This window comes from Mustela erminea, chromosome 4 (assembly GCF_009829155.1).
Source record: "Mustela erminea isolate mMusErm1 chromosome 4, mMusErm1.Pri, whole genome shotgun sequence".
Taxonomy (NCBI): domain Eukaryota; kingdom Metazoa; phylum Chordata; class Mammalia; order Carnivora; family Mustelidae; genus Mustela; species Mustela erminea.
The window spans coordinates 130,480,621-130,501,308 of NC_045617.1; the positions used below are offsets into that span (position 1 = coordinate 130,480,621).

Consider the following 20,688-nt stretch of genomic DNA (forward strand, 5'->3'; position numbering starts at 1 on the left):
AACATTGTTTGTCTTTTTCACTACCATATTCCCAGTGCCCAGTTCAATGCTGACCCTTAGTATTTGTGGATGAATAAGTAATACTGTCATACTACCCATGAGTACTTATATATTGTCATTGGGGGGAAGGTATACCATCAATATATGTGGATTGATGAATGAATGGCTCTAGGTTGAGGGTATAAATTCTGGCCTGAGCCCCAAGGTCTTCAAAAGAAAGGGATATTGGCCATTGTTATTTTGTGCATTATGCCATTCTGTACTGAAGGGTCTAAAAGGCCATATATAATTATTAAGTAAATAGAATAGAAATGAATGTCATAAGAAAATACAAGTTGGTTGTATTTATTTACTATCTATTAAAGGTATCCAAGTATTGGAAACATTAATTTCTTTACATCAAATTTATTTGATTTCTTTGTTTAATGGAAAATACAAAAGTCATAGGGACATGGGGAGTTAGAGAGGATTAGGGAGTTGGAAGAAATTGGAAGGGGAGGAACCATGAGAGACTATGGACTCTGAAAAATAATCTGAGGGTTTTGAAGGGGTGGGGGGTGGGAGGTTGGGGTACCAGGTGGTGGGTATTAGAGAGGTCATGGATTGCATGGAGCATTGGGTGTGGTGCAAAAACAATGAATACTGTTATGCTGAAAATAAATAAAAAATAAATCTAAAAAAAGTCATAGTGAATAAAAAGTTAGAAATACCAGATATCAATTTGAAGTCAGATGCTAAGAGAGAGAAATCTACATACTCTATGCCCACAAAATCACTCCCACACATATCATATAAGTTTTTGACTTTTTTCAAGGTGGTAAGGTGTGAGATTGCATTTACAACTTGTCTATGATTATAGGTGCAGTGAGTCAAAAAAGCATTTACTTAGAATTATTAAATCAATGCAGTAAACATTTATTAAACATTAAGTATGTACTAGGTGCTGGGATACAAGGCTGAGTGAGATAAGAGGAAACCAGCAATGGGGGATATGGGGAAACAAGTTAGGAAGAGAAAAAAGGCCCCCGAATATGATTGTTGTCCCACCAAACGGAATACTCAAACATGACCCAGAGTACTAAGCACAGGTATGGAACATCTAAATCTTTCAGAATACACTATCTGGCACTAATGCTAGACTAACAATCTGGTACATTCTGAATTTAAATAAGGAAATATATTCCATAATCCAGAGATCCTGAGCAATTAGGAAAACAAGAGGAAGTCACAATAAATCCCTAACTCCTTCCTTCTACCCTTGTGGGTACAGTTTTCTAACACCCGGGAGAAAGGCTCTCTCTCTCAGATTCATGGGATGGATCTGAAGCCTGGTTAGCGCTATTAAATTAAAAAACTGACCAATAATTCTCACTGCTTCTGCCCCTGTCCTCACTGGTGTAGTATTGCTATTGATCCCCATTAATGATTTAGTGATTAAGGAGGATAAATTGCCTATGAATGCAAAGCAAGATGCAGGGCTCCCGGGAACTCAGCTGAACATTCTTCTGTCAATAAGTACTGTACATGCCTGTATAATTTTCAGCCCAATGTCCTAAACCACCTTGGACATCACTTACAGATCAAGTGCGCAGTATTTTCAGCATGTTTCTCATCTCGCTCTATTTTGTCAACTTCTGATTTCCTCTTTGTTATCTTTTCTACTTGAGCAATGGCTCTCTTTTTAACTGCTAACCCATTACCAGACTGTACAACTCTGTGAGTTCCTTGTTATGAATTAGCATAGCAGCTGTCAGGCTACAGTGTACTGGGCTGTGTGGAGGGCCATCACACAGATCTTTTTTTTTTTTTTTAATTTCTTTTCAGCTTAACAGTATTCATTGTTTTTGCACCACACCCACTGCTCCATGCAATCCTTGCCCTCTCTAATACCCACCACCTGGTTCTCCCAACCTCCCACCCCCCTGCCCCTTCAAAACCCTTAGATTGTTTTAAGAGTCCATAGTCTCTCATGGTTCACCTCCCCTTCCAATTTCCCTCAAATCCCTTTTCCTCTCTAACTCCCCTTGTCCTCCATGCTATTTGTTATGCTCCACAAATAAGTGAAACCATATGATACTTGACTCTCTCTGCTTGACTTATTTCACTCAGCATAATCTCTTCCATGTTGCTACAAAAGTTGGGTATTCATCCTTTAAGACAGAGGCATAATACTCCATAGTGTATATGGACCACATCTTCCTTATCCATTCGTCCATTGAAGGGCGTCTTGGTTCTTTCCACAGTTTGGTGACCTTGGCCATTGCTGCTATAAACATTGGGGTACAGATGGCCCTTCTTTTCACTACATCTGTATTTTGGGGCAAATACCCAGTAGTGCAATTGCCGGGTCATAGGGAAGCTCTATTTTTAATTTCTTGAGGAATCTCCACACTGTTCTCCAAAGTGGCTGTACCAACTTGCATTCCCACCAATAGTGTAAGAGGGTTGCCCTTTCTCCACATCCCCTCCAATACATGTTGTTTCCTGTCTTGCTAATTTTGGCCACTCTAACTGGTGTAAGGTTGCATCTCAATGTGGTTTTAATTTGAATCTCCCTGAGGGCTAGTGATGATGAACATTTTTTCATGTGTCTGATAACCATTTATATGTCTTCATTGGAGAAGTGTCTGTTCATATCTTTTGCCCATTTTTTGAAATGATTATCTGTTTTGTGTGTGTTGAGTTTGAGGAGTTCTTTATAGATCCTGGATAGATCAATCTATACTTTTAATGCCATTCTGATCAAAATTCCACTGGTATTTTTCAAAGAGTTGGAGCAAATAATCCAAAAATTTGTATGGAATCAGAAGAGACCCCGAATTGCTAAGGAAATGTTGAAAAACAAAAAATTTGTATGGAATCAGAAGAGACCCTGAATTGCTAAGGAAATGTTGAAAAACAAAAACAAAACATGGCAATAAAATCTTAAAAAAACAAACAAACAAACAAACAAACATGGGGGCATCATGTTACCTGATTTCAAGCTTTACTACAAAGCTGTGATCACCAAAACAGCATAGTACTGGCATAAAAACAGACACATAGACCAGTGGAACAGAGTAGAGAGCCCAGATATGGACCCTCAACTCTATGGGCAAATAATCTTCGACAAAACAGGAAAAAATATACAGTGGAAAAAAGACAGTCTCTTCAATAAATGGTGCTGGGAAAACTGGACAGCTATATGCAGAAGAATGAAACTCGACCATTCTCTTACACCGTACACAAAGATAAATTTGAAATGGATAAAAGACCTCAACGTGAGACAGGAATCCATCAAAATCCTAGAGGAGAACATAGGCAGTAATCTCTTCAATATCAGCCACAGCAACTTCTTTCAAGATATGTCTCCAAAGACAAAGGAAACAAAAGCAAAAATGAACCTTTAGGACTTCATCAAAATCAAAATCTTCTGCACAGCAAAGGAAAACAGTCAACCAAACAAAGAGGTACCCACGGAATGGGAGAAGATACTTGCAAATGATAGTACAGACAAGAGGTTGATATCCAGGATCTATAAAGAACAGATCTTCTTTTTGAATTTTATGCCTTAATTTCTGGGCTGGGAAAACTACACAGTGCATGAGGTGAGAAGGTGATAATCTTCTCCCATTTCATAAGCGTTCTCTCAGAGATCTCAGTGAGCTTGTTTAGAAAAGATTTTGTTACTTATTTTATTTTAGAGAGAGAATGACAGAGTAGGGGAAGGGGCAGAGGCAGAGGGAAAGAATCTCAAGCAGATTCTTCACTGAGTTTGGAACGATGCAGGACTCAGTCTCACAGCCCTGAGATCATGATCTGAGCCGAAATCAAAAGCCAGACACTGAAACGACTGAGGCACCTAGGGGGATCCCTATTAGGCGGCTAAAATTAATCCCCACTGAGGGGTAGTGGGGATTAATTTTAGATTTAAAAGGGTGTTAGCTTAAAAACTGGCACCAGAATTTTTCTGGAGGGAATGATCTTGGAAAAGTGTGTAGTCCCCAAAAGCCTAATTGTTGGAAGAACCCAAACAGCAAAATAAAAAACCTTGCTGAATTGCTCTACATGAGAGAATAAAGACAGTCTCCTCCTAAGAGAGGATGCAAGAGGAGCACAGAACAAGGAGGAATGAAAGGATTCAGAGAAGAGACAATAAGGTGGGGAGAGACTGGGATTGGGTTTAAGGAGTTGGTGAAATTTTAAGCAAAATAGAGAAGAACATAGGCAGTAACCTCTTCAATATCAGCTACAGTAATTTCTTTCAAGATATGTCTCCAAAGGCAAAGGAAACAAAAGTGAAAATGAATTTTTGGGACTTCATCCATATCAAAAGCTTCTACACAGCAAAGGAAACAGTCAACAAAACAAAGAGGTAACCCATGAAATGGGAAAAGATATTCACAAATATCTTCTTGCCATGTTCCTGGAATAAGCCCTCTTCCTACCTCCAAATTCTCAGTTATTTTTTATGAACCTCCAACACTCCCTTTCTTGCTTCTGATTCTCAACAGATGACTTTGCATTTCACCTCACTGGGAAAAGACCTCACAAAATGGAAACAACCTTGTCTTCCTTCCACTTAATCTAGAAAAGCTTCATACTTAACCCATCTTCCACATTGCTCTTGTCACAGTGGAAGGTGGACAGCCACACCTATCAAGGGCTCTTCACCTGTTCCCTGAATTCCATTCCGTCAGATACACGCCACCTAGAGTTATTCTTGACTCCTCTCTCTTCTTCACCTCCCATGATCAACCCCTCTTCATTTTCTGTTTTAAATCCAAAGCATTCTCCAATTCATCCCCTCTTCATCTCCACTGCCACCACCATCCATCATCATCTCTGTCCTGGGCCACAGCTTCCAAACTGATCTGCCTAGTTTTATTCTCATCTGTCCTTTCAGAGATACCTAGGGGAGGGCCCTCTGTTCCCTTTCTGTAATGTAGCATCAAGTGTTGGGCCATGTTATCTCTACACCAGGCAACTCCTTCTGAACAGGGAAACCTGGAAGCTGCTCACCATGGATACAACCGAGGCAGGGATCAGGTAGTAGAAAGTTATTAAACTACCCACTCCCGGAGTGATTCTCCTATAAACTCAATGTCAGGCAACATGACTTATCCTTTACAGCTCTAGAAAACTGGAAACATAGATTGAAATGCATGTAGACACATACCCCATGATATGTGATATAAACCTTTTTGGGGATTATACCAAATTTGGGGTAAACCATATCATTTCTAAATACCTTGGAGTGCCAGATAGTTATATGAAATTATATGATTTTCTATTTGTAATGCAAAGAAAATCAATAATGAATCCCTAGTTTATTTATTTTACAAATATGGATTCTTAAAATACAATTTTTTTACAATAAGCCATGACCAAAGTACTTCGCCATTTCATTTCTTTGCTTTCATTCTCTATTAGACCTCCAAACGCTGGTGTTCCTTAGGGCTTAATGCTATATCTTCTTTCCTCTCTGTATTTTCTCCCTAGGTGCAAATGACTCCCAAGTTTACAACTCTGATTCTTGTGTCCAGATTCACAGAATGGAATACCTACTTGTCATCTCTGCTTGGGTATCTACAGTTAACTCCAACTTAACATTTTGAAAATCATAGTGTGTCTCTACACCTTCATTCCCTTCAGTCTTCCCCACCTCTGTAAGCAGCACCACATCCCCTCAGTCACAGAATGCTTTATATCTGGTTGACAAGATTATTGTACACAGGAGGGCACCTTTGAACAGCACATAGCCCTATTAACATCTCCTATTACCATCAGCCTTGGACACCTGTCTCAGAGATAGGATTATCAGGTACAAGATGATGGGGTGGAGAGTGGGGAGTATAGGATTAGCTCAGTGCCATCTGCCAACACTACTGGAACTGATAATTCAAAGTAAAGGTCGGTAGGATTCGGTTTTATATTATATATGAGTAAACAATGTTGTTGTTCACTTATTATCAATAGGTAAGTGCAGCTCAATCCTGATTCAAATGCCATTCTCACAAGCAATATCATTCAAAATCGACAAAAAAAAAAAAATACAGCCTCATTTTGGAAGATAGTGGAGAGCAATACACAGGAAGTAAGATGATGTGAGACATCTCCCATCCTGTGTCAGCTTTTAATAAGTTTCATTACGTTATTTTTTAAGATGCAAAAGTGCACCCTCTCCCATTAATGCAGCTGCAATGTTTGCTTCTGCTTCTGGAACTGAAAATCAGCTCCATTCCAAGTATGGAAGCAGTGGGCAGATAAAGAAGGGCAGACACGGGGATGGGGGAAAAGTACTGTGCGTGACTAAGTTTTTAAACTGAATTGAGAGAAATCCTAGGACTTGACCTATTTTATTTGAATATAAGTAGATTCTCCCTTTCTGTAAAACCAAAAGGGAGAACCAGAATAGCAGTAGAGATTAAGTTGTATTATATTAAACTAAGGTTACATATTTGTACATCCAGAGTTACGGTTTATGAAATTTATACCCACTTGGTATTTATGGGATTCTTCCAACATTCAGGCTTTCTGTTCTTGAATTAGGGAGATAGAGAAGTTTGTTTTACTATGGATAGGATCAACTTTATCCTATTTTTCTGAAGCCAGATTATAGAACCTAACAGTCTTGAAAGCCCATTTTGTTTACAGAGTAATAACATACACAGAAGTGACACCATCAACACCCAGCTCCACAATTAACTAATTGTGCAACTTCAGGCATTCTTCGATTATTTCCTGGAATAAATGTTTACCAGTACTAATTTCACATGCACAGGCTTTGTCCTCATATACATTAAGGACAAATTTCATTTTTTCCCGTCTTTCAACCATGGGAAACAGTGTATGTAGAAAAGGGACATATCTTCTAGAATAATTCTGCTAACCCTCCAAAAAGAGATGCATTGGAAAAAAATGAGGAACTTTTTTTTAAAATGAGAAAAATGCTTGCTCCTTACCTTCACACCAAGGATTGAAGAGAATGTAGGTGTCTGTTTCTGGGTTTCGGCTGGTACGAAGTATGCCATATGGGGTCCAGACAGCAACATACATGCGGAACTTCCCCACAATACACTCTGGAGAAGACTGGATGGACAGCCGGACAGACCTGTCCTCTCTCATGACAACTTTGGCCCCCCACTTGCCTTTCTGCAACTCCGGGACGATAGGAACTGGAATGTAGGTTCCCTTGTTCTCCTGAGGGTAGCGACCTTTGAGAAGAGAGAAGAAGTGTTGAGTCTATTTCACAAACCATTTTTGTTCTCACTCTGTCATCTTGTAGCTGAAGATTAAAATAATTAATTGGACTTGAAATCATAAGACTTGGGTTTGAATTTCATTTCTGCTACTGTGTTGCTACGCGACATTAGTTGATTTTCTTCTTTGAAGCTCAGATTTGTCATGTCTAGATTAAAAAAAAAGAATAACAATACTTACAGGAATAGTCATTCGTTAGTTAATGAATTCAAATAAGATGTAGAAATCATAATCTGGGATACAAAACAAAACGGAGCTTCTAGGGTACTGTGAAGTTATTCCCTGAAATTCTGCTTTCTAAAAGTTAGAATTGCTTTTTTAGTGGGATAGGCAAATGTGTTTTTTCTTATTCTGAATGCGATTTGTTATATTACCTATAATAGGATTATATTTATAGGTTGTATATTTGACCTTCTTCATATTCAACTGAAACATGTGTTTATTGGCAGTCGTATCAGGGATTTAGCTTTATGTCCTGGGCAAGAATTCAGGTTCCAGAGGCAAGTTCTCTAGATTTGAATCTTGGGCTCTGCTCCTCCCCTATGCTGGCAACTTCTAGCCAATTACTTGACCTCTACAAATCCCTATTACCTTCTCTTTTTCTTCATCGGTAAATGACGATAATGATATTACCTGAGGACGAAGTAAAATAACCCATGTAAGATGCTTTGCCTATAATTTTTCATGCATAACAAATTTTAGCTGTTATTTCAATAAAAAAATGAAGTAACAGGGAATTTTTACCATATTTCCAGGCTTAGCACACTTTATGTATAAGTTTTCTCAGGATACATTTTATTTGTCTTTATTGCAATCATTTATTTTTTTTTAAATTTTTTTATTTTTTATAAACATATATTTTTATCCCCAGGGGTACAGGTCTGTGAATCACCAGGTTTACACACTTCACAGCACTCACCAAAGCACATACCCTCCCCAATGTCCATAATCCTACCCCCTTCTCCCAAACCCCCTCCCCCCAGCAACCCTCAATTTGTTTTGTGAGATTAAGTATTGCAGTCATTTAGACCAAATTCTTAATTCATAGTGTTAACCTCAAAACTAAATTTTACCAATGGTTTCCTGAAAAATAGTCTTCACAGTATCTCTCTCTCTCCATCTCTCTCTCTCTCTCTCTCCATATATATATGGAGAGATCTCTCTTTCCATCTATCTCTCTATCTATCTATCATCTATCAGGTCAACTTAACAGCATTCTTTTTTTTTTTTTTTTAAGATTTGTTTACTTATTATAGGGAGAGCATGAGAGCAGGAGGGGTGGTAGGGGTGGAGCGAGAGGGAAACAGAAAATCCCAGGCAGACTTCCTGCTAAGCAGGGAGCATGACCTGGAGCTTAATCCCAGGACCCTGAGATCACTACCTGAGCTAAAATTAAGATTCGGACTCAACTGACTAAGCCATGTAGGTGCCCCTCAACCTCACAGCATTCTTTAACTTTTCAGCTTACAGTTTAATTTATAGCTTAGCATACAGGATAATCAAATGTATAGATATTTTAAAATGGAGCAGCACTTTCATTTATAAAGTATTCCAAAATGTGTTACATATTTAATTCTAATTGACTGGAAGAAAAATACAAATTAGGCTAATAAGTCTACAAATTATTTTGACGACAGGCAGACAAAACTTTAAAAGAAAAACTTGTTTATTTTAATTATTTTATAGAAAACATATAGAGGATTCTGCATTAAAACTAACAAAAACAATGCTTCATTTGGGGCTCCAATTACGTAGTATGTGTTATGAGGTCTTTTAAGATTTTATTTATTTATTTATTTGAGAGAGAGAAAAAACAAGCAAGCACTAGCAGCAGACAGAGTGAAAAGGAGAAGCAGGCTCCCCGCTGATCAGAGAGCTCAATGTGGGGCTCGATCCCAGGACCCTGGATCATGACCTGAGGTGAAGGCAGACACTTAATGACTAAGTCACGTAGGTGCCCTATGCTATGAGGTCTTAAAGGATTCTTTGGTAGGCATATTTTCAAAGGTAGAGCATTCTAAGGAGGTGGTTGCATAAGTTAACTGCTGTGTAATTTTGTGAGATGTTTAATCTTAATGAAAACAATAACTTACACAGTGTAAGTTGGAGAGAAAGAGTAGAACCCCAGTGCTTTGTTATGTGTTAGGGGTATCAGTTAATCACACTCATGATGAATATTATAAATCCAATAAAGCCTTAAAAATGGTTTGCTGCCAAGGTGCAACATTGTCTAGGTGGTAATTTTGGAAATACCTGGAGCTTAGCCCCTGTGAATGCTGCACATAAATCCTGCAAGAGCTGTTTGTTCAAAGGCGCCTCCATATTTCCTGTGCATGTTCCTCTTTGTGCTTGTTCAAACTAGGAGATAAGGCTGCCCTTTTCTCTGGAGGCATTGTTGCTCTCTGGAGCCCCTCAGCAGTACTGAAGTGTACACATCAAACTCAATCTCACTAGCTAAATGGGACCATAATTCATTCATTACAGGGGCTCCTGGCAGCTGTTGCCACTAAATACTGGCTTGGATTTAGAAGAAACAGTATTAAATATAATACAAGCTTAGTAAAAACAAGTTCTCAGAGATAAAATCTATGCTATAAGGACAGATTCAATTTAAAAAAAAAATAAAAGGAGTTTTAAAGTGCATTACACAATAATGCTCCTTCAGGAGCAGCAATGAAGGTGGAGGGTATCTCTGAAGCTATGTGTGAGCGATGAGCCTCAGCTTCTACTTTGCACTAACATCCCCTTTTGTTAGGAACATTGAAATAATGAGGACAATCATTTAGTTTCCATTATTACACCTGCAATTATTTCAAAGACTCACATTAAATTTTACCTGTTAAATTCATGGTATACCATAGAAGGAACAAAAAAGGGGAGCCATGTTCATTCCTTCTGGCTTTGAACACAGTCACAACTTAATCTAAAGACTAGTTTGAACATTTTTCATTCATGCAACAATATTGTCTACTATGTGCTATACATTATTCTAAGTGCTAGGAATACAACACTGAACAAAACAGACTCCTGTGCTCATAGAGCTTGTAGTCTGTGGAAAAAGCCAATGCTTGTTTTGTGTATTATGTGCCTGTCACTGTTTTATTCCTTCTATTAAACTGTGAGAAGGAAATTATTATCATCACCCTAAATTTGACAAATCAAGGAACTAACAACATGTGGCCATTAAGCAATTTGTCCAAGGTGATGCAACTAGTTAAGCAGCAAGGTTGAGATCCAAATGCAATCAGTCTAGCTGGAAAGGCTGGCAGTTTAACCACTAAACTCTATGGTATTTGTATGTGTGGAAAAGGCTTTGGAGTTGGTGAGAACAATGTCCAAATTCTGACTCCACAATTCACTATAGGTGTAAGTTTGCGCAAATTGCTTAACTGATTGAGCTTTCATTTCCTTGTTTCTGCAGTTCCAGAAATGGAAGGAAAAATAGATTTTATAACATACTAAAAGCTTTACACTTGGTGCATGGTAGGGAGTAACTCAGGAAACATTTATTGTTTGTGTTTAAATGTAACAGCTACTGGCAAGTAAAACCAGAAGGAAGAAGAGGTGATACCCCATCCGCTCCTGCCCTTCAAGGTCTGGTTCTAAATCAGAAGAAATGTGAGTGTCCCAGTGAAAGCTGGTTACTTCTGTGGAGGGACATGTGGCCATGGGGAGAGTAATTCAGCTGGCTCAGCCCCTTACTGTGTGATCATGGTACTTGTCCTCTCCCACTTTTTCTGTAAAGTGGGATACTACGGATCATAGTTGGTGATGGGGAGGGCGGGTCAATAAATGGCAGTTATTGTTACAATATTTCCTGCACTGTCTCAAGCTTTCTGATTCCTCTAAGTGATCCTTTTTCTGCACCAAGTTTAGGAAGCCAGGATGGGTTCATTGACATTCAACTTAAGAATCCAAATCTACTTCAAGGGCCAGTTCATTCCTGAGTCAAATATGCTGAACTAAGAGAATGCACACTCAGTAAAAAAAATGACATCATTCATTATGAACCAAAAAGCCTTAATAATTTCAGAATCACCATGTAAGAATCACCTGAAACTTGTCCCTCACTCATAACTTGGGATTTTCTGAATCAGTTATGGTGACTGTCATTTTCATTCATTCGTGCCTTAATCAGAAGTCAGCAAGTGATGATCTACAAGCCAAAGGTAGCTGACTGGCTGTTGGTGTAAATAAAGTTTGACTGGCACACACTCGTCCGTTCAAGTATGATTGTGTTACAACAGCAGGCTAGAGTAGCTGTGACAGGGACCATATGGTCTGCAATGCCTAAAATATTTGCTATCTGGCCCTGGTAAATGGTTGCCAACCTGTGCCTTAGAGAATTTTACATTTTATATATTTAAGGGGTGATTTATTATGGAGACTCAGCATCTATGACTGGGACCTAAGAAGAAAATATTATCACCTAGTTTTCTCTTCTAAAGAGAAATATGTCACTAAACTAATAACAAGCATCTGAACTACTATTAGGTCAGCATTTGGTTTCTTTAACACCTCCTAGTTAAATTCCTCACAGTATTAGATGGTGTTGAAGACATAGGAAGAGGTTGTAATTTTTTTTTATGAATTTCACTAGACATAAATAAAATGTTCAATTTAATTACTGTATAAGGTATTTAGAATTGCCAAGGCAGCTCCTATAGCTAGAGACGGAAATAAAGTGACAGGAATAAAGGCTTATTTCTGGGGTCTTTTCCTGCGAAGGAATTTTTGCAGATGGGAAACTGAGGCCCCTTGAGGTTGTCCCATGAAGGGCATCTATATAACTAGGCAGAGGTTAGAGACAGGCCTTGGACCAAGTTCTCTGTACTGTGACACCCGTTCTCCTTTCTCTGGATCATGTTGCTTACATGGAGCTAAGGGGAGGATACTGAAGGCACTACAAAATAATAATAATAATAATAATGTATCTACTTTGTTAATTAATTATGACAAATATACCATATTAGTATATAACGTTAATACTGGGGCAAACTAGATGCAGGGTTTATTTCTTTATTTTTCAAAATTTCTTTATTTATTTTAGAGAACATGTGTGCACACATAAGTCGGGGGAGGGACAGAGGAAGAGAAAGAGAGAACCCTCAAGGAGACACCCTGCTGAGTATAGAGCCAAACGCTGGGCTCCGTCCCAGAACACAGAGATCATGACATGAGCAGAAACCAAGAGTCCAATGCTTAACCGGCTATGCCACCCAAGCACCCTTAGATGCAGGGCTGATAAAAACTCTCTGTACTATCCTGTACTATCCTTATAATTTTTCTTTAAACCGAAAAACATTTTTTTTTTTTTTAGAGAAGGAGAATATGAGCAGGGCGAGGAACAGAGAGAGAGAGAGAGAGAGAGAATCTCAAGAAGACTCTTGCTGAGCACAGAGCCCAACATGGGGCTCCATCTCATGACCCTGTGGTTAACGACGTGAGCCAAAGTCAAGAGTTGGATGCTCCACCGACAGAGCCACCCAGGTGCCCCTAAACTGAAAGTACTCTAAAATAAACTGTTTATCTAAAAATAAAGATGAAGAATAGAGAAGAATAAGGCTGGAACATCTGAAGGGTTAGGAGTCCAAAGAACAGTGTGGGGATATGCCTTGGTGGATAGGAGGGACAAGAGACAGAAGCATGGATGCAAGGGCTTAATAACCAGTAGTAAGAAAGAAAACCTGCAGGGGGAGGTTGCAAAGAGGAGTTGGGGCTACGATGGATTTGAGGTGGGAAGGGCTCTAAAGCTCTGTCAGTGACTGAAGGGAGAAGGGAAGAAGGGGAAGCAGGACAGCTGATATGCACAGGACACACTGCAGCAGACCAGCGTGTGGAAACAAATCAGGAACAGGCAGTCAGTACATTCATTCCAAAGGCAGGCGCAAGAACCCAAATTCACAGATGTTTTCATATTCACTGTATGGAAAAGCTGATTATTAATGGGAGACCTGACATGTCAATAGTACCGCAGGGTCTTGTCGGCTGCTCTGTACACCATGTTTAATTCTGAATGTAATGATTTCAATGACAGCTCTGGGGAAGAATTTTCTATGATTGAGTTGTGAGTGAGGGAGTTATGACAGAGTAGTATTTCATTTCGTTAAATAGCCCTTCTCACCCCCAGGAGGTAGCATGTATAAGAGACCACGAGCAGGCTGCACTCTGGAACACCCATCCATCAACATCTACGACTGCCCATCAACTATCCTTGGCTAAATCTGGATGTGAACCTCAGCCTTACACAGGTGGTGATCACCATACACATATTTGCTGAAAGTGTGGAATGCCTGATAATTGCTCCCCCCGCAAATTGTGTGACTTTTGTGTTAAAAAATCTGAGCAAGAAAAACAGAAGCAGAAAATATCTTGTCTCAGAAAGGATTCTTACTTTGTTTTTAATAATGTAGTCTTTGAAATTGGACTACCAATCGTGAAAAAAATATAATTACCGATTGCATTCTTTCACACTTATCTAAAATTGGTGCCATCTTCCCACCTGATCTAGAAATTAACACATGCTCTTAGTTTAAGTGCTTGTTTTCATTTGTAAATTAGTTTTGAGGCCATGGAAAAACTGTTTGTAAGGTAAAATTCACTTGGACCCTATGCCTACATTCGAACACGCTTGTGTCTTCTTTAACCTCATCCTCTCCTTACACATACATGGATAAATACAGAGAGCTGCACCTACCTTAACATCCCCATCCCGGGAGGAAGTGGGTGAACATATTTAGTTCCTTAAGATTTTATTTTTTACTAATACTGGCTTGTTGAGGCTGAGCTTTTTACATGGCTTAACATTTTTGTCTCATTCACATGACAGAAAAGAGAAATCCACCTCCAGGTCATATTCTCCCTCTGTGTCCCTGGGGAAAATTAGCTCTCAATGATTCATTGCACAGACCAGAGAACCCTCTTCATGCAAAGTGCTGCCTAGGCAAAACTCTACAGAGGAACATGTTGTATTTTAAAAATTCATTCTTAGTGAGTTGATTGCCTGGATTTTTTTTTTTTTATTGAAAACACAATGTCAAAAAAAGGAAAAAGTAAACATAATGTCCTTGTGCTAATTAGGTTCCCAGATAGTCCAAAAAGAGCACCAACCAGCATATAGTATGGTCAGTATGGTCGAATATTGTTGCTAAATAGAATTTTTTTTACTTCATTTTGCTCATACCTAAAACCCAGAAGATCATACTCAGCAAGGAGGAGGAGTAGGTACCCGTAACTGAAGAAGACATGTCTGCCAGTCACTTTGCCTTGGTGCTCTGAAATGAAGAAGTTTATACCTCAGAACACCTCCACTTCTCTCATCTTGGCAACATCACCTACAAGTGAAGTGACCAAAGTTGTGCTCCATCTATGCTAGACTTAGTAACAATCACCCGAAAAGCCCAAACAAAACTGTTCTTTCTTATTCACTTACATCTCTATTTTTCTTATTAAACGAAACAAAGATATTATCTTACTTGTCTTTATAGCCCCATAGAATGCTGTCAGAATGCCATGCACCAAACAGGTGCACCATAAATGTCAATGGGACTGAATCGTGCTTTTTGAAGATGTCAAGTCCGATTCAGAGTATCACAGAGATTATGCTGAGTGAAATAAGTCAAGCAGAGAGAGTCAATTATCATATGGTTTCACTTATTTGTGGAGCATAACAAATAGCATGGAGGACAAGGGGAGTTAGAGGGGAGAAGGGAGTTGCGGGAAATTGGAAGGGGAGGTGACCCATGAGAGACTATGGACTCTGAAAAACAATCTGAGGGTTTTGAAGGGGCGGGAGGGGTGGGGGCTTGGGGGAACCAGGTGGTGGGTATTATAGAGGGCAGGGATTGCATGGAGCACTGGGTGTGGTAACAAAAACAATGAATACTGTTATGCTGAAAAAAAAAAAAAGAGTATCACAGAGACTTTAGAAGATCTGGAACGAGATGCCTGTAGAAGCCAGTTGTCAATTCCAAGCATCTTTCATAAGAAATGAAAATTTCTAGTTCGAAACCTTTTCCTTCAAAGGGGTGTTTTCCATTCACATATAAATATGTTTTAAGTTGAGCTCTGACTCCACCTAATTGCAGACTTTCTTTAATAGTGAGTTCTTAAAAGAGGATCCTCTCTAGGGAACACATGAATATATCATGTCTCCAGCTGGGAAGGTAAATTTCATGATGTTAATTCATTTTTCTATTTGATTCATTTGTTTTTCCCGAGACGCATCTTTCACGCTCAAAATAATCAATCAATTTCCAAACGGGCCCTGAGAGTGTTGTTGTGGCAACATGGTGCATGTGGCAGAGCTGGAAAAAGGAGTATGTAGACTTGTATAGGGAAGGAAACCTGGTTTTAACAGCCTTGAGATCGAACACAAGTGCACAGCAACCAGGATGTGATAAGTCCCTGCATTACCTTCAGAAACATCAGGTTACCAACTACAAAAACGAAATACCACCATCAAAAAAGAAACAATTAAATGAAAGGCGTAGGAATCTTGGGTGGTAACAACGAAGAGGAGAGAAACGCCAATGGTCAAAAGCAAATCATTTCATCGAGGACCTCAGGAATTTGCCCTGTTTCGTGTTTTGCCAGTGGGAGAGTTTAGACGTATATTTTCAGATGTTTCTTAAGGGAAGAAAGCTTCCTGGCAATGTGTCTTCTGTGGATCCAGCAAACTGAGGAAGGAAAGGGAAGCTTGTTGAGGACAGAGAGTGATTTGTGTTTAACATTGCATACCCAGTGGCATGCAAGATGGTTGGAACACAGTAGGTGCTCAAAAAATATTTGGTAAATTGAAGATAGACTTTCCTTAAGCATCTTTTCTATCTTAATTTTATTTCACTTTTCTTTCAATCTTTTCTATGTCTTTTATTTTTTTAAAATATTTTATTTATTTATTTGACACAGAGAGATCACAAGTAGGCAGAGAGGCAGGGAGAGAGAGGGGGAAGCAGGTTCCCTGCTGAGCAGAGAGCCCAATGCGGGGCTCAATCCCAGGACCCTGAGACCATGACCTGAGCCGAAGGCAGAGGCTTAACCCTCTGAGCCACCCAGTGCCCCATCCTATGTCTTTTAAAATCTGTTTCAGAGTAAGATGAAATTTTGTGAAATAACCAGCACTGTGTTAGGCTCTTTGGGTGACTAAAAATAATAATAATAGTAATAATAATAAAGCTACCTCTTGATGCACCATCAACATTAAGAAGTACACACCTTCCATGGCCAAGCAAGGTAATAATCTGTACATGAGACCAGAGCCTGGCGTAAGGTGCTTCCAACAACATAGAGAGGAGGAAAAGGACTTGAGGAAAAAATCAGAAATAACCTCAATGGCATTGAGATATAAGAATTTCTTCATCTATGAATTAAGACTGTAGAGCCCCTGCAACAATTTGATACTCATCATAAATGTGCCTACAGTACACCAGGCTGTAGCTGGGGTTATTAGCCATGAGGTACAGGCATGGCAGAGAGGATTCCTCAGAGAAGGTAGCTTTGGGATATAATTTTAAAGATGGACAATGTGGGGAGAAGCCTTCCCAGCAGAGGGAATAAGGAAAGTGTGGGGCATACAGGAAAGATGAAACCCCTGTGGTAGTAGAAGCAGGTGGCTTGGGCAGAGTAAGAACCAAAGGGACATTTGAGGCTATGCAAAGGTATTGGGCTATGTCTCAGGAGGGGCTGGAGATAGGGCAGGAGCCATTGAGAAGCTTTAAGTGGCCTCATGAGATTTGGACTTTGGAAAGACGACTTTGATGGTGGGATTGGAGAATGGCTTGGAGGGGACAGCCATGGAGTAAAACCAGGCAGAGGGCTAATAAGTATTCAGGTGAGACATGACAGTATCCTCAGAATGAAAATGACTGGCTCCAGATAATGACCTAAAAGGGAGGATAAGTGAACAGTTAGGGTAGAAGCAATAGAGGCTTGGTTAGGTGGGAGATGCTGGTTCTGAGTGACAGGGGTGGAACCAAACTAACCCTAGGTTATGTTCATTCTTCACCCATGAGCTTTTGAGTGCCTACTGGTTCCAGGCGCCATTTTAGTTGTTATGTATACAGTCACAAGTAAAACATCACCCTCTTAAGTCCTAAGAATCATGATTAAGTTGCAAGCTTTGTTGAGCATGCTGCTTTCTAAGGGGTCTGCTCCAGAAGTCAGGTCTGATGTGGTTAACTGCCATGGAGCTTTACTCAATGAAACTAGTTTTCTGGAAATCCCCTTAACCACAGGAATGTGTTGCCTCATTTGAGAGAAGACAGAATATTTTTAGTTTAAAAAAAAATCATGAACATAAAATCTCTATGACTTAGATAAAGTTGGTTATAGAACATAACACTACACTGTAGATTTGTTCATATTGCTGATCCAATTCCTAAGGAACGGGAGGAATAGAAGTCAGAGAATCTGTATTTGAGTTCCAGGTTGTCAACTTGGGAAAACCAACTACTGTTTGTGCTTAGTGTGCTTGTTGGCCTCCTGGTTGTTTGTTCTCACACCCAAAGCCTATACCCCGTAGAACCGTCATCCTGGTCCTACAGAAAATCTTATTCCACGCTCCTTTGTTCTCTGGCTTCTAGGTAGGTTTGATCCATGAGAGCCTTTGGAGGCAGATGGGGTACATGCCAGGGTCTGTCTTCCCTTCTCTCTCTGCTTCTGGAGACGCTGAAACTCCTTCAAGGCTCTCAACTCCCACTGGGAACTGGATAGTCCCTGCCATAGCTCCAGCCCTTGGGGATTACTTCTGGGTTCTGGTAAGCCCTCCTCCTCTACAATGTGCCTCCAACTCCCAGTGTGGTAGCAATTTTCTGTTGTTACTAATTCTTGAGCTGCTTCATTCACTCTGGATTCTTGGTTGTTCTCTCAGCAGTGTAACTGATTCCTTTGACTACACTTCCATTGCTTATATAACCTAGAGAAATTTCTGTTGTAACCTCTGAACCCTGACCATGTAGTGTGTCAAATAGTACTAATACTCTCTATCAGCTCTAACAGTTATGACCATGTAATATCTGGGAAAACTGGGGCTCAGAGAACTTATGTAATTTGAACCCAGGCCTGTTTGGTCTAGCACTTATAACTGGGAAAGCTAATCAGCTTCCCAGTCCATTTTTCATTTGTAAACTAGCCTTACAAAGGATGAAGTTTAAATAATAATATGTGTGAAGGGCATGGCATGAGCTGAACATATTATAATTCTCATTATAATATGGTGTCTGATTGTCACAACAGAAAATAAAACTCATTAAACCTATTTTATTTTTATTTCTGAGCATGACACGTGGGGAGAGAAGAAGGTGGCTCCTGATGTGGTATGGTCTAAAGATTTATTCAACAGATATTTACCAAGCACCATTTAAATGCCAGGCACTGCAAGAACCTAGGTAGCTCAGTCAGTAAAGCATCTGTCTTCGGCTCAGGTCATGATCCCAGTGTCCTGGGATGGAGTCCCGCATCCAGCTCCAGGGAGCCCGCTTCTCCCTCTCCCTCTGCCTTTCTGCCCCTCTGCCTGCCTGTGTTCTCTCTTTCTCTCAAATAAATAAATAAACTATTTTAAAAACATAAAAAAATGCCAGGCACTGCTCTAGGTACTGAGAATATAGTGACATCAACACAGATAGGATCATGGAGCATATAGTTTAGTTGGGAGAAACAGACAATAGAAAAATAAATATATACATACCAATGGAAGTAAATGCCATGAAAATAAATAAAGCAGCTTAAGGGTACAGAAAATAATGGGGTTAGGGTGCTGATTTGGAGAGAGAGACTAGGTAGGGCTCTCTGGTAAGGTGGCATTTGAGCAGAGATGTAAAAGAAGAGAAGAAATAAGCCATGCCAACATCTGGAGAAGAGCACTGCAGTAAGTGCAAAGGTCCTGAGGAAGGTGATACTTAGTATGCTTGAAGAGACTGCTGTGCCTTAGAGCAGAAGGAATATTGGAAAGAGCAATAGGAGATGAGGTAAGGGACAGTCAGGGCATCAAGTAAGGCTTTGTAGGTTGTTGTCAGGACTTTGGAATTTATTCTGAGAGAGAAAAGAAATCACTAGAAAAAACACATTGTTTGTCTTGAGCTATTCCTAAAAATCACATTGGCTGCTGTGTGAAGACTATAGGAGAACAATCTAGAAGATTAGGAAGACCTCTTGACATCCTAAAATACTCCCACTTTGCCTTTCAATAATAAAAATCCTCCCAATGGAGAACAAATCAGAGATAGTGCTAAAATGTTTATATCTCTGGGAAGTTTGCTTACATTCATTATTCTGTGATATGAAACCTGATTACCATAACTTTCCTTAAAGCTTGTTTCACAGCTGGAAGACAAGTGGACATTAAACATGGGGAAACTTGCTCATGGAAGATGGTACAAAAATGTGGCTATTTGGAGTACAAAGTTTGTCTACATCATAATTGTTTCTAGAGCAAGTTTTAGTCCTTCCCTAGCATGAATTTAAATGAGGGTCTATTGTTTTACCAATTCATTGAAGTTTAAATCCTCCAGATTTCAACAATGTCAAGGAGAGAGCTAAAATGTTGATGCCACAATGACTAGTTTATTGTACTTTGATGTATTTCATGATTATAAACCAAAATGCATGTCAGGGTTTTGGGCTTTATTTCCCCCTTTTCACTCCAACTGTTAGCAACACTTTCAAGGGAGGGATAAAGGATGATTCCACCTTTTCCTGGGGTTCTGCCACCCTCAACGTGGGCTTTGGAAACCCAAGCCAGGTTTGGAGAGGGCAGAAAAATACACTTGTATTAAAAGTGGGGATCACTGACTGGAGGTATGATGGCTAGCAGCTTTGATGCCTACCTCCTTTATCTTCGCAATCAGCCTCAGGGAGCATGCCACAAAAATTCCCTACTACAAGAACTGAATTTCCCCAGCAAATGGTAATTGTATGGAGCCAAAACTCCATTTGTTTGAGCTGTATCCATCATGTAAGCAGACTTAGGCTTGTGGGTCCTATGAAAAAGACTCATTTAGCTAAAATAATAGCAACTGGCTTCAAAAACAGTGTCATTAGCCAACAAGGATAGGATCAAAAGTTTAGCTGAATATCTTCCAAGCAAAGCCATCCTCTGATGAAATTGTCACTAGAACATTCAATTCTTGTTAATAATTTAATGCCATTGCGGATGGGAATAAGGACAAATCATTGTAATCTAACAAAAATATTTGTCTGTCTTTGGAATGCAAATATATGAATGCAATTCATAAAAGCAAGTGTTAAATGAGTTTGCATTGCCAGAAATCAAACCAACTGCTGACAGAGCAAAAATCAGCATAGAAATATTCTAGGCAACGAGATGCAGTCCATTTGGTGTTAGTCTGCAGGTGGATATCAACAATACATACTCAATAAACATTTATGTAAACAGATATTTATAAATTGCTGACTATAAGCAAAGTCCTATCACTTTACCTGGAATTG

General features: G+C 39.5%; 1 protein-coding gene across 2 annotated transcripts in view; it reads right to left on the reverse strand.

Annotated features, from left to right (window-relative positions):
- The window catches only part of F13A1 (coagulation factor XIII A chain), a 164,617-nt gene that overhangs the window by 107,784 nt on the left and 36,145 nt on the right, over positions 1-20,688 (reverse strand). For both annotated transcript variants that reach the window (XM_032341019.1, XM_032341021.1), the window contains exon 4: positions 6,945-7,196. In XM_032341019.1, coding sequence (XP_032196910.1) covers positions 6,945-7,196 — 252 coding nt within the window. The remainder of the gene's footprint in view (positions 1-6,944; positions 7,197-20,688) is intronic.